We start from the raw sequence: 13,116 nt of genomic DNA, 5'->3' as shown, positions 1-13,116 counted from the left end.
TTGTTCAGTAGTTAATCTTGAATGTCCTCCTGCATAACTTTCCATAGCCTTCATGCGTTCTTTATAATACATACAGGAAGTGGACAAAAATATTAAAACACCATGAAAAATATGTGCTTGAACTTAAATGGAGATGCTAGCTAAGCCTGTGGGTTGCACTGTTGTATCTGACACTGAACAACACCTGTGCAATGTCCTCAATATGTTGCATTTGTAAGTCATGTTCAGAACTGTGTTCTGTGTAATTGTTAGTGTATTATGTCAGAGCTTGGTGCGTTTGAATGTGGGCAGATTGTTGGTACTCATATGGTGGGAGCTTCTGTAACCAATGGAGCCAATGTGTTTGGTGTTTCAAGAGGCACCATATTGAAGATTTATATTTCATACAAGGAAAGCAGGAAAACATCATCCACTAAGTCACAATGTTGATGAAAGTCTGTGGTCACTGAAGAGGACTGTTACAAAAAATAAGAGGATGAGAGCTGGAGAATTTACTGCTGAACTGAATTCTGAACTGACAAACCCTGTCAACTCCAAAACAACATGAAGGGAGCTTCATAGGCTGGGAAATACAGGGTGAGCTGGAATTCCAAATCCATTCAACAGTGATGCAGCATAGTGCAGAAGCCTTAAAACCTGGGCTATGGAGCAAAGGAAGAATATCATTTGGTCAGAAGAGTCTTATTTCACTCCATTTCCACCACCTGACTGAGTTTTCATCCCAAGAATGAAATGTGGTGGGCTTCGGTGATGATTTGGGCAACCATATTGTTCTAGTATTCCATGAGCTCCATGGTTACTCTGCAAGGTAACATTACTGCCAAGAGTTATGTGGCCATTTTGGCTGATCAGGTACAACTCACAGTATATGTTTGTTCCCCAAAAGTGATTCTGTGTTACAAGATGACAGGATCCCTATTCACACAGCTTCCATCATCCAGGACTGGTTGTGTGGGTGTGAGGATGAATTGTCACATATGCCCTGGTCACCACAGTCATCAGATACAAATATTATTGAGCCTTTATGGTCTACTTTCAAGAGAAGGTTGCATGATTGCTGTCCACTTCCATCATCATTATCTGAACTTGCCACTATTTTGCAGGAAGAATTATACAAGATTCCCTTGAAAATTTTAGAGAATCTGTATTTATCTGTACCAAGATGACTGGAAGCTGTTTTAAATGCCAACAGGTTTCCAACACTGTATTATACATGGTAATATGTTGTGGTTTTGGTGTTTTCATATTTTTGTCCTCCCTCTAAAACACCAGATCCATCTAGGATCCCATATAGTATTTTACATACCTTCTCAACAAAGTTAAACAGACCTCTCTCCCTTCTTATATGATATCTCATCAGCTGGTGTACCAGTCACTGTAGCTGTGTGACTTTCTGTGTGTGTCATGTACTTGTTTGTGTAACAGGTGACACTCTATTAATTCTGTATTCAGTTCTTTCAGTGTATCTCTATTCTGCTAATTTTCCAGCATTCTTAAAGCATTTGGTTATATAATCTAAATTTGCATATGCTACAATACTACAGTTAGTATTGTAAGTTTCAGCTTCCAATAGATTATTATAATACAGTCCTGAAGACTTACGTATTTTAGTTTCTTCAAAATTCATTGTTATTTATGCTACATTGGAGCTTGCATGTAGCACTGTTGTTACTAGTAGTAGTGATGTTCTTCCTGCATGTGCCATACCTCAAATTAAAATTATTGTTAAAATATGTTTGCATGTACCTTGATTACTTTGTTTCTTTTAATATTTGTTACTACATTCAGGGTATCTTTGTTTACTACTTCATGTGGCCCTTGACACTGTGAATCTAGAGTTCTATATTTGCTACATGTTATGTCTCATCGAAGAGCAGTACTTTGTCACCCATCTTAAATGCCTTTGGATTCTGTTTTGTATCATATTGTTCTTTACTGGTTTCCTTATTCTTTACTATCAAATCTTGAGCTATTCGGTGTGCTTCCTGCATTCTTACTCTTAATCTATTCACATATGTTTCATAATCTTAAATTACCCGGGTCGACTCTTGTCGCAGTGTTCCTGGTGTATGTGCTTTTCTTTTATACAGTGATTGCAATGGTCTGTACTCTCTCTTGCCGTGTGGTGTGATATTAAACACATAAATTGGATGTGGTATCCACTTATCCCAAGGACTTTTATCCACAGTTACAAAATGTAATGCTTCAATCTGCACCAGTGTTTATATGACTTTATTCTCTTGAGAATCCTATACATTTCTTGGTGTCTCCCAGTGGAGTATCACACATCTCTCTTAATATGTTCTCCTTCTCCTGGAGATTAATTTCCTTTTTGCTGTCTGTTTTCCTTTCTACTTGTGCTTGTTATACACTCATGGGATTACTCACCCTGCTTGCTTTTGCTACAAACTCTCCTCTGTTGTTGCATCATTATTTTTGCAGACTATCTGTTTCTCATCTCTTTGTCCTGTTCTCTGAGCATTATTCTACTAAGAGCATCTGCATTGCCATTCAGATCTGCTTAGTTAGTATATTACCTCATAATCGTACTTTTCACGATTCAGTCACCTCTTCAGGAGTCTCAAACTTGGCTCATTTATGTTGAAGATTCATATTGACAGTTTATTGTCTGTTACCACTGCATTCTTAAAGCCAACAGTACCTTTTCTGTGATATTATAGTTTCATTCCACCTTTTTCATCAAAGTGTATGCTGTGACTGCATTTCCTCACCAGCTCCATAGCCTTTTGACAAAACTTCCCAAAACTTCATTACTTGCATGTATCATTGCTATGAATATCTTTTCAAAGTCCAGATACTGAAGTAGTGGTGGATTAACAAATTTCTCCTTCAGTTTCTTGGAAGTATTATTTTTCTTTCATGTTATTCACATTCCGCTCATTTCTTTAACATTTTGTGAAGTGGCTTCACAATTTTGCTAAATTTAGCAATAAATCTTTGGTAGTATCCAGTTAAGCCTAAAAACCATTTTAGTTATTTGTTGTTCTTGGCTGAGAGAAGAGCTTTACCTTTTCCACCTTTGCCATGTATGGTGTAATTTCCTTGTCTGTAATGCAGTGGCCAAATCAGTTCCTTCCATAAGAATGTACTTTTCCAGTTGCAGCTTTAAATTACACTCTTACAGCATATGGAGGATTTCACAGAGCTCTTCATAATGCTCCTGCTGGTTCCTTCCATATTACACTGTACCACCTAGAAAAACGAAACATTAAGCTCTTGTAAATCTGCCACAAACATCCTCATCAGCCACTGGAATTATCCAGGGCCTCATTTCATTTGCTCATACTCATAATGGTGGTAGTTTCAACAGAACAAAAATTTTTCTCTGTCCTTACCATCCACCAATATTTGATGCTATGGTTGCATCAAGAAGTACTTTGTCTGCCTCAGTTGGTCCAAGTTGTCAGAGATATTCAGTTGCAGAAATGCATCACTTACAGTAATATCATTTAATGGCCTGTAGTCCATTATGACTCTCCAATTATGTTTGTCACTGGTGTATTTTATCGAACCAACATTAATGGTTCAGTCCATGCACTCTAGCTTTTGACAGTTGTGTCCTCTTTCAGCATTTTCTTGATTTGCTCTTTTAAGACCTATTTATGTACTTCTGGATTCTTATATACTCTACTATTCACTACCTTCCCTGCATGTTCCAGTGGTGTTGGTATCCTATGCTTCACTGCAGATATATGTGACAGTTTGTCACCTGGTAGATGGAATAAAGCCTCATATTCTGTGCAAACCTATTGCATGCTTCCCTTCCACATTTAGGTGATCAATTCTCAACTGCTTCTGTAAAGCACTAACATGACAGTCTGCCTTCTCTATGGTTCCCTTGCTGCCTTTTGTTTTGTGTATTTTCACCAGCCACTCTAATTCATCCATCACTAATGTGATATTCCTCAACTGAATACTGTCCTTCAACTAATTCATTTCTGTCACTATACACCTGCCATTTCACACTCTCACTAATGACTGTTGCTGCATCCCATGTACAGGCTCCTGTTTTGAGATAACAATTTCTTTGCCATTCACTATGTCACAGTAAATTACCATCCACTTTTAACAACATTATCTTTCCCTACTTTCCCATTGAATTCCTGATTAGTTTCAAAACCATAATCTTTTGTTTCTCTTCTACTATTAACTATTCTTACCACTTTTCCCACATAATTAATCTAACTTAACCTTATCCTGTGTTAGAAACTCTGTACCAACCAACCCACTTTATGGAATTTCTAACCCTGACCCATAAACATGAAAATTATATGTGCAATACCCGGCACCTTTCACATTTAGGTGTACTTTCACTGTAAAAATTGTAGTTACCACTTTGCTGGTGATGTCATTCAGCCAAAGCCTTTCTGCTTCATTTACTCTAGCTGTACAGTTAACAGGAATACTCATTTTCTTTAGTAGGCATAACTGCACCCATGTTTTATCAATAACACAATTTATTTCTTAATTCTACACAGCTCAACACTAATACATCATTTTGTGACTCGGTCTATTACATAAGTTGTGGGCTTATTTAATGTGACAATGGCATGACTTTGTGTCATTGTCAGCTCTTGGTTTTCCTGAATTTTCCCAGTTCTACTTGGCACTGGCACTCTGCGCTTTCTCTGTGCATGTGATGCACCTTCACGGCTATCTCTAATGTTTTGCCCTGTATTCATACATTTAAAGAGCATTACATTTTTTGCTCTTGTACACAGTCCACATTTACTTAGCAGATTACATTGAGGGCATTTCCATGTACTTAATCTGTTGGTATTCCTACAGTTCCCTTTAAATGTGTTAGAATCTACAGCCATTACTTCCATTAACTGCACTCAGCACTCCCCTCAGACTTGCTCTGCTAGCCACCCTGCCAACAGCTTCTCTGCAGTCCCTTTGCATTTCATCAACCCTTTATGCCCACATTTCATCTGGTTTCTCTGGCACTTACCTAGCTTGAAATTTCTTACATAGATAATAGTCAATAGTTCTCTTGTTAGAGGAGTTCTCTTCAAGTACCTGTTTCCTTCATCCCAAGTACCTGTCCTTTACTGCAGTTGTAACCTTGACCTCACTTCTTCAGTGATTCTTGCTTTTAAAAATTTTAGTAAAATTTTGTTTTCATCTTGTTTCACTAATTCAAATGCAGAAGCAATATTTTTGATAAATTCCCTCAGGTCCCACTTGTTACCATCAAAATATTTTTGTTTAATACGCAAAGTTTCTGAGGCCCTTATTCTACCACTACCTGAAGAGCTTACTTTAATAGTTGGAGCCATTTTGACCAGATCAAATAATCTAGACAAATTATTCTAAAAAGTTACACTTTTAATTTACCTTGTTGCTGTGTCACATTGGGAAAAGCCACATTGAACTGCATTGCTACATGTTGTGATGCCTCTGCCGCTGTACCTCTTGGACTGAATCAACCATGTCACTTGAAATGTGGCAGCTGCTCTAGCTCTCAGATTCACTGTTACTGGTTACTGTTGCTGCATAGTTTTGACACCCAGCATCTCAACCTGGGATGTCTGGCTGTCTCCAGTGATGGTCACCACTTGCTGTTCTTGGTGCAGCTTGCAATCAGCATAGTGCTCTGCTTGATCAGGAGGCATTTCAGGTGCCTAGTCAGAATGGTGCCTATGTGCACCTATTTTTGTTGCAATTACTGGCTGCTGTTGTCCTATCCTCCATCATTTGAGAAAATTGTGAGTTGCAACAACTTCGTGCCAGTGCTACAGTCACTGCAACAAAGCCTGTCATTTCCAAATCACGTGACCAAGCCTATAGTAGGCACCTAACTTATTATGTCACATTCTGAGCATGTTTTTTTGCAAGGGATTCCAGTGACAAGGTTTCATGCTAAAAGAAACTCAGGCAATTGACTGAAGTGATTTAAATTCCCTGAGGTGTACATTGGTGATTGGAAGATGACAAGGAGAACCAAGCAACTCAGAACCAAGCAATATTTTTGATAAATTCCCTCAGGTCCCACTTGTTACTATCAAAATATTTTTGTTTAATACGCAAAGATTCTGAGGCCCTTATTCTACCACTACCTGAAGAGCTTACTTTAATAGTTGGAGCCATTTTGAACAGATCAAATAATCTAGACAAGTGACTCCTAAGTTTATTATGAAGTTCAAATTATAAAGTGACTTTCAGAAAAGAGGTGCCTCCACACTAAAACCAAGTTCTTTACACAAGACTGTTAGCACTTAGCACTGTTCCATCTGATTACAGAAATTCTTGCATAAATCTCAGATCAACAGAGCCTTGTAGCTATCGAACTCCAGCCTGTAACTGTGATTCATACTGTCTAATATCTGACTTTTGCCAACATCTGCTCACCAACTTCTCTCTCTCTCCGGGTACTAGGCTAGTAAGTTTCATTTTGCTTTCCCTTTGACCTTGCCTGTCCATGACATGGTGTAATTCAAGGGGCTTCACACCAAGTTATTATCTAACTTGGTTAATTCTTCTTGAGAAATCTTTCTGAAGCTGAGTGGAGGGGATAGAAAGCCATTCCCCATATTGCTGCAGAATATGTGCTAAACCTTTCTCTGGGTTTTCATGAAATAGTTTAGTCCCCACCATAAGCCTCTCTTACCTTCTCTCTTACAGCATTTGCTCTCTGTTTCAGTTATTGATCTTTTATTGCCTAAGGACCTTTCTTCATTAATTCAGCCATCTTATATCCTTTACTGTCTCAGGCCTTCGCTTCATTAATTCTGTCACCTTATTTATCCTTTACTATCTAAGGACATTGCCTCATAGATTCTGTCACCTCATTCCTCCTTTTATCATCTAAGGGCTTTGCCTCATAAATCTTGTCAAATAACTTATTTTTATAGGCCTCCCACATTGCAATCCTCTGGCCATATAAATGTGGCCTTCATGGCTTTTTCTCCCACACTAAAGTTTTGTCTTTACTTTCAACATCATTTACAGGACTTGTGTTTTAGCTACAGAAACGAGACATTTTTGTATGCTGAAATTATCTTGGATGTTTTGAAAATACCAGGGAAAGTGCCTGCTTGAAGTGAGAGGTCACATAAGTGTATAAGTGGTTCCCCTAGTTTTAAAGCACTCTTCTTTAAGGTTGTTGCAGAGACATCATCAGTACCTCCAGAGTTGAAAATTTTTAATCCTTTTTATTGCTTTTGCTACTTCATGATGTATGACAGTACTGATGTACATTGACCTTCCACGTGTGCTTATTTTATATATTTTATGTTTGTGTTTTATTTTATCATGTTATTTGGAACACGTACGAAAAAGTTGTTAAATGTGTTAGATACTTCTAAGGGCTCAGTTACTTTTTTATTTTGTTGTGGTAATGGTATATTTTTACATGATGCTCTGCTTTCACCAGTCTTTTTTTAACAACACTCCACATGGCCTTCATTATATTTGTTGAACAATTTTAATAATTTTGTTACCTTCCCATTGATATGCAACAAAATGGTAGGAATACACACTTATGCTATTTCATGCAGTTCTTTGCACCACTTGCCTTTTGTAGCATCAATTTTGTGATATAGTATTGGACTAGATAGGCTGGCTTCAAAAGAAATTATGTAGATCAAGGAAAAGCCACAAAAATAATTATAACTAAAAAATATAATTTATCTTAGCTAAAGTTAGAACATAACACAGCATAAATGTACCACGAAAACACAACTACTAACAAAAAATTAATGTTAAAACTTATAACACATTTTTTTTGCCAAGTTGCTTTTGATATGGGAAGCATCTGAGCAAAAACATGCCTCATGAAGGGAGCATCAACAAATTTTGCTGTCCACCATATAAACTGAAAGATTTGATAGTGATGATGTTATTTGTCCATAAGATCTTTTCTTTGTTGCCATCTTTCAGGAAGAAATTATCACTGATATATATAAGCATCAATGATTTTATTTCTGCAGACCAGCACAATCAGAATGTCACTTGTAATGACGTAGTTGTCTGTGCATCCACAAAATATATATCATTGCATGCACAGACGCTAACTTATTTAAAGATATCCCTTTTGTGGATATTTGCTAGATGATAACCAATGCTGATATCTTGACAAAACAGTACACATCAGCTACTACTTTGCAAGTTAACTGCAAGTCATATATGAATTGAATAGTTCTTTGCATTCCATGTACAAATTGGCATGCCCCCTGAAATGCTTCTTACAGTAATGTGCTGTGACCAGTACAGATTGGCACTCATATGTTCTACCATTATGAAACCTTCTTTGTACAGTAGGCGTCATTGCTAATATTACCATTACATTAGCTGAAGGTAGGACAGGAGGTTGTTCAGTAGACCATATTCATGAATAAACACAATAATTTGGAACATATTGGCACAAGGGTACACTCTTATTCCTTAATGTACATAGCAACAAATATCTATCATTAGTACACATTATAGTTCTCGACTGTCTTTGTTGATACTAAACATATTATTAGAAAAATGTTTCCTCAGTTAATGAACAAAACTATGGCTAATACTCAATCACTTGTCCAGTTCTGGCTAAGTCTGATCCATTCAGTCAGCCAGTGGTCTTCTGTCACAATCTATATGATAAATGATGCTTTGAATCCATTTAAAGCTAGTTGGGTAACCCATCTATCTACAGTCACTCTTACAGCATTGTTTTCTGTCTGGTTCTGTAGAAAAAAAGAAAGCATCACTTGATGAAATAATTACTAAGAAAGTTCATGTGAAGCATAAGCAAATATTGAGAAAATGCTGAAACCTCAATTTAGTAGGAAACTGAACTGAAGATGATGATGGCATTATAGTAAATGACACTCTTTATGTGGTAAATGTCTTGGGCTCCCTTTGTCACCTTATTAAGAATTATATGTGTGTTAATTCTAATGTTCAGTGACAAACAAATTAGTAGTGTTACCTGGGCTGATAGTGTAAATATGGAGGGTTTTCAAAATAATGGAAGTGGCTTTGGAAACATGATTGTTCTAACTGTAGTGAGTCAAAGCTGAATTGAAATATGTTATTCATGTTTTGAGTTTTGTACAAAACATCATATGGTATAGCATCTAACAGTTTTGTGATTTGTAATGGGATAGCAATTGTGGTACTGCAACACAAATGACTGAATTTGTTCATTAAACTTTGCCATTATAGTAACAATGTAAATTGGAGTTCTACTGTTTCCAATAAGGTGTCCACATAATCTTCGTCATAATTTATGCTTGAAGAGTAACAGTTAAACTGATAGATTTAATTATATGAAGGCATTGTGTCTGTTCTTTTGAACATGTCCAGATGCAGTATTTTGCCATATATATGTCTTCAATTATACAGACACATATGTAATGTGTGGTTGGGTACAATGTGACAAACATCAGGTAAAATTCATGGCTTCTCAGCAGTATCAGCTCATGAAGATGCTAATTTAAAAAAGATCCCATTATTTTCATAATCATTTTAAGACAGTAATATATAATGAAAGACAGCATACTTCTTATTTGGCCAGTACTTATGGATAGCTGGTCACTGACTTCAAAACTTCTGATGAAGAAACATGGTAATTCCCAGCAGAAAAAGAAGTAAATGAGTAAAATTTAGAAAAATAAAGGTAGTACACAAAAGTAGATAGGTTCCAGAGCTCTAGAAAATATTATAACTCAATCTGTAAATAAAATATGTGGTTCCACATAGGCAGGTTTAGAAAACCTCATGATAATAATCAACATTTGGGTATTACATTTTGTTGTGCATTTCAAATTATGTACCTTTTCGTTCTTGAATGTATAGGCCATGACATTATCTTTCCTTTATTTGTTGGTTTAGAATATTCCACTTTTATGTGACACTATCCTTAACAGTCCTGTAAATATTCACAATAAAATTAATGTGAAAGTTTTTATACACTACTACAGAACAAAGAAAATTATGGCCCAATGGTTAATACCAAAGAAATAAAGAGGAATGTATTACATAATATTCACTACAAACATATCATGAATGTTCAGAAAAGAGGGAGAATGCAAAAAGAGTAATGCCAACTCAGTCATTTGATAATCATCAGCTTATTTTTCCTCATTTGCAAGTAATTATTGATTAATCATTCCATTAATTCATCACAACAAACTTTATTTAATTCCCTTCTTTAAATTAAAAAAGAAAACTTTAATTTATACAATGAGACTTGTCTACATGGCACTACATATAACAAGTACAGTTTAATGCAGTCCTAAAATATGAAGTGCTGTAGTAACAAAAAAATATAACATTTAGTAGAGTCTGCAAAAATATTAATCTTAAATATGTAACCAGAATGAGTTGTGTAATTAATCATTTATGAGTAATTACCTGTTCTTGCCTTCAATTCATTTTCCATCCCTTTTGTAATACAGGCTTGTACAGATTATGTGGTTCAGCTAGTAAGAAGAGAATACTCAGAGAAGCATTTGAACGCAATGCCAGAACAGTAGATCTGTCACCTGACAATGTTCCTGATATTAATGTCATTACAGGTAAGAAGTTACTTTTATAAATAGTCAATTAGAAGTTTTTATTTATTTATTTTTTATTTTTTTATTTTATGGATACACAAGCTCTACATAAATGTCTCATAAACAAATTGTATACTATTAATGGATATAGTGCCCTTTATGAAACCTCACCTCTGGAAAACAGTTTTGTTGTAGCTTCTCTACTACTGTTACACATCTCCAATTGCTCTATTAAAACTTTTGCCCATAACAAGCCCACTAACCATCAACAGTGCCACCCTTTTGATAACTGTTAACCCTTCTATGATAAAAAGTCCTTACAATCTTGTATGGCCACCCATGGGCAGCACATTGTAGTGACTAGTAATCCTTTGGCATCATGTTGAAGGTCTTATTAAGACCTTCACAGACAGGTGATCCCCTTGAAAGCTAGTCTGCAAAACAGATCATTCCAACCATATCCACATATGCCAGTAATTGCCCAACCATGCTCAAAAACTAGCTGCAAATGAATATCCTCATCATTATCCAGTATCATTTTGTCCCATCACAGGCATACCTTATACCACTGGGCACAGGGCAGCTATGAATCAGTCAGATCATATATCAGCTCTGCTGTAACCTTACACATTCAGTTATGTGTGCATAACCATTGACTAGCTGTCCACCTAAATGAAATGAATGGTTGCCACCCAACTGTGACCAAGAGCAGTGTTGACCACACAGTGGCAGAACACTACTGACTACAGTATTCTTACTTGAGTTCCGTGGCTGTTTCAAAACATGTGAGATCTTATTCAACCCTTCTCCCCCTCCCCCCAATTACCAACACCAGTTTCTCTAAGTTACATTGAAGGGAATTAAGGAATTTTCTTATAACACATCCTTGATCTTCACTGACCCCTGCCCCACACGCACCTCCACATCTGTCTTCATGCACCCCTCTCCCCACTTAACTCACTCCACACACACACACACACACACACACACACACACACACACACCTCTGCAGTCTTCTTCCACTTCCTTTGTTTTGTCTCCCAATCTGTCACTCTTCAGTGTGTGCTTGCACCATGGCAAGCTCACCACAGCCCCTTGTTGCCTCTTCCTCACAACCATCAGTCATCCTTTGCTCTTACCCTGCCACAGCCTCCTTTCCGTTCTCACCAACTCCACCTGACACAACCCCTCATGTTAGTTGAGATACAGCACCAGTACAATGTAGGTATGATATCTATATTAGGTAGTTGTGATAAAATACATCATCCATAAACTTGGAATGTTTTTAATCTTGTTTATATGCCAGGAGACCAGTCAATAACTCAACCCAACTTTTACTCCTTTCATTATTTACTTACAGGTACCAAAACTAGACGTAAATATGGATACTGTAAATAAAATTCCATATGTGAAATTTCTAGGCATCCAGATGGAAAACAAATGAAGGTGGCACCAGGATTTAAATAAGTTAACAAAAAAAGCTCAGTCCAAACTGCTCTCTATTTAGAACTGTCTCTCACATTTAATCCCTAGTGAATGTAAGATACAATGTGAAATTCACAATCATGCTGCTAGAAGTAAAAATAATTTCCTGTAACAGCTTGCAACCAGACATGAGGGTGAAAACTGGAAATATGAGATATTAAAAAATAAAGTAAAGCATACTTTGTCATTCATTCTGTAACTGACGGGAGTATTTGGATTCTGGGATATAAATTCAGGTTAACATAAATTTTTGTGTTAAGCAGATTTTAATTTTTCCAGTAAATAGCAGACCTCAGAGTCAGTAAAGTTTCATAAACACTTCTTATGATGCAACTGATAAAAACAGTAGGTGCTTTTCTGATAATATATGTAATATCTTAACAGGGGTCATCATATTAAAACCTTGAGAAATACCTCTGCAATTTCTTTTTGGCTCTACCAACTTATCCCACTGCCATGTCCTCAAAGGTGAAAGCCACAAGGTCCCTGGACAATGCTCTCCTATGGAGTGTAGCCAATGGGAGGAGGTGAAAGGTAGGTCCCTGGTGCCTCATATCTAAAGCTTATTAGCTATGGGAGAAAACCCAGAAAATCTGTCAAGTTAGGTGGCATCACCACCTGATTACACTAGCAAGAGGTTGCTATCCCCTTATAGAGGAAAAAATTCAGCCCAAAATCTTCACAGAAATATACTAATTTATAATGCAGTAAACGAAGAAAGGTACCTAGAAGTAATGCCCATAATTAAAGATGTGAGTAGATTAGCACTAGTTGTAATTGTTTTTTAAAATACTTAACAGAAGTAATGTGCAATGGCTGCCTCTACCTGTAAACATATAACTTGGCTCATGCCACATACCTGATGGTTCTGTTTTATGATGGGATATATGGAAAACAATCTGTGAATGAGTGAATGTATGACACCATGTATTCCTCACAGTCATTTGTGATTTTAGAACTCATTCCTTAGTATAATATGGCTGATATAAATATACTGTTACAATCATAAAGGAGCAGATTACCAGACATTTTCCAGTGATTGCAGTTTACGACTTATCTGTAAAACTGATTAATGAACCAGAAACACATTTTAAAAAGTGCAAATAGGTCACAATATTGAAGT

General features: G+C 36.5%; 1 protein-coding gene across 1 annotated transcript in view; it reads left to right on the top strand.

Annotated features, from left to right (window-relative positions):
- Positions 1 to 13,116, top strand: part of LOC126184350 (rho GTPase-activating protein 100F) — a 294,918-nt gene that overhangs the window by 181,185 nt on the left and 100,617 nt on the right. Inside the window, exon 14 of the mRNA XM_049926729.1 lies at positions 10,410 to 10,529. Coding sequence (XP_049782686.1) covers positions 10,410 to 10,529 — 120 coding nt within the window. The remainder of the gene's footprint in view (positions 1 to 10,409; positions 10,530 to 13,116) is intronic.

This window comes from Schistocerca cancellata, chromosome 4, assembly GCF_023864275.1.
Source record: "Schistocerca cancellata isolate TAMUIC-IGC-003103 chromosome 4, iqSchCanc2.1, whole genome shotgun sequence".
In the NCBI taxonomy this organism is placed as follows: domain Eukaryota; kingdom Metazoa; phylum Arthropoda; class Insecta; order Orthoptera; family Acrididae; genus Schistocerca; species Schistocerca cancellata.
This window is presented reverse-complemented; position numbering and strand designations above follow the sequence as displayed.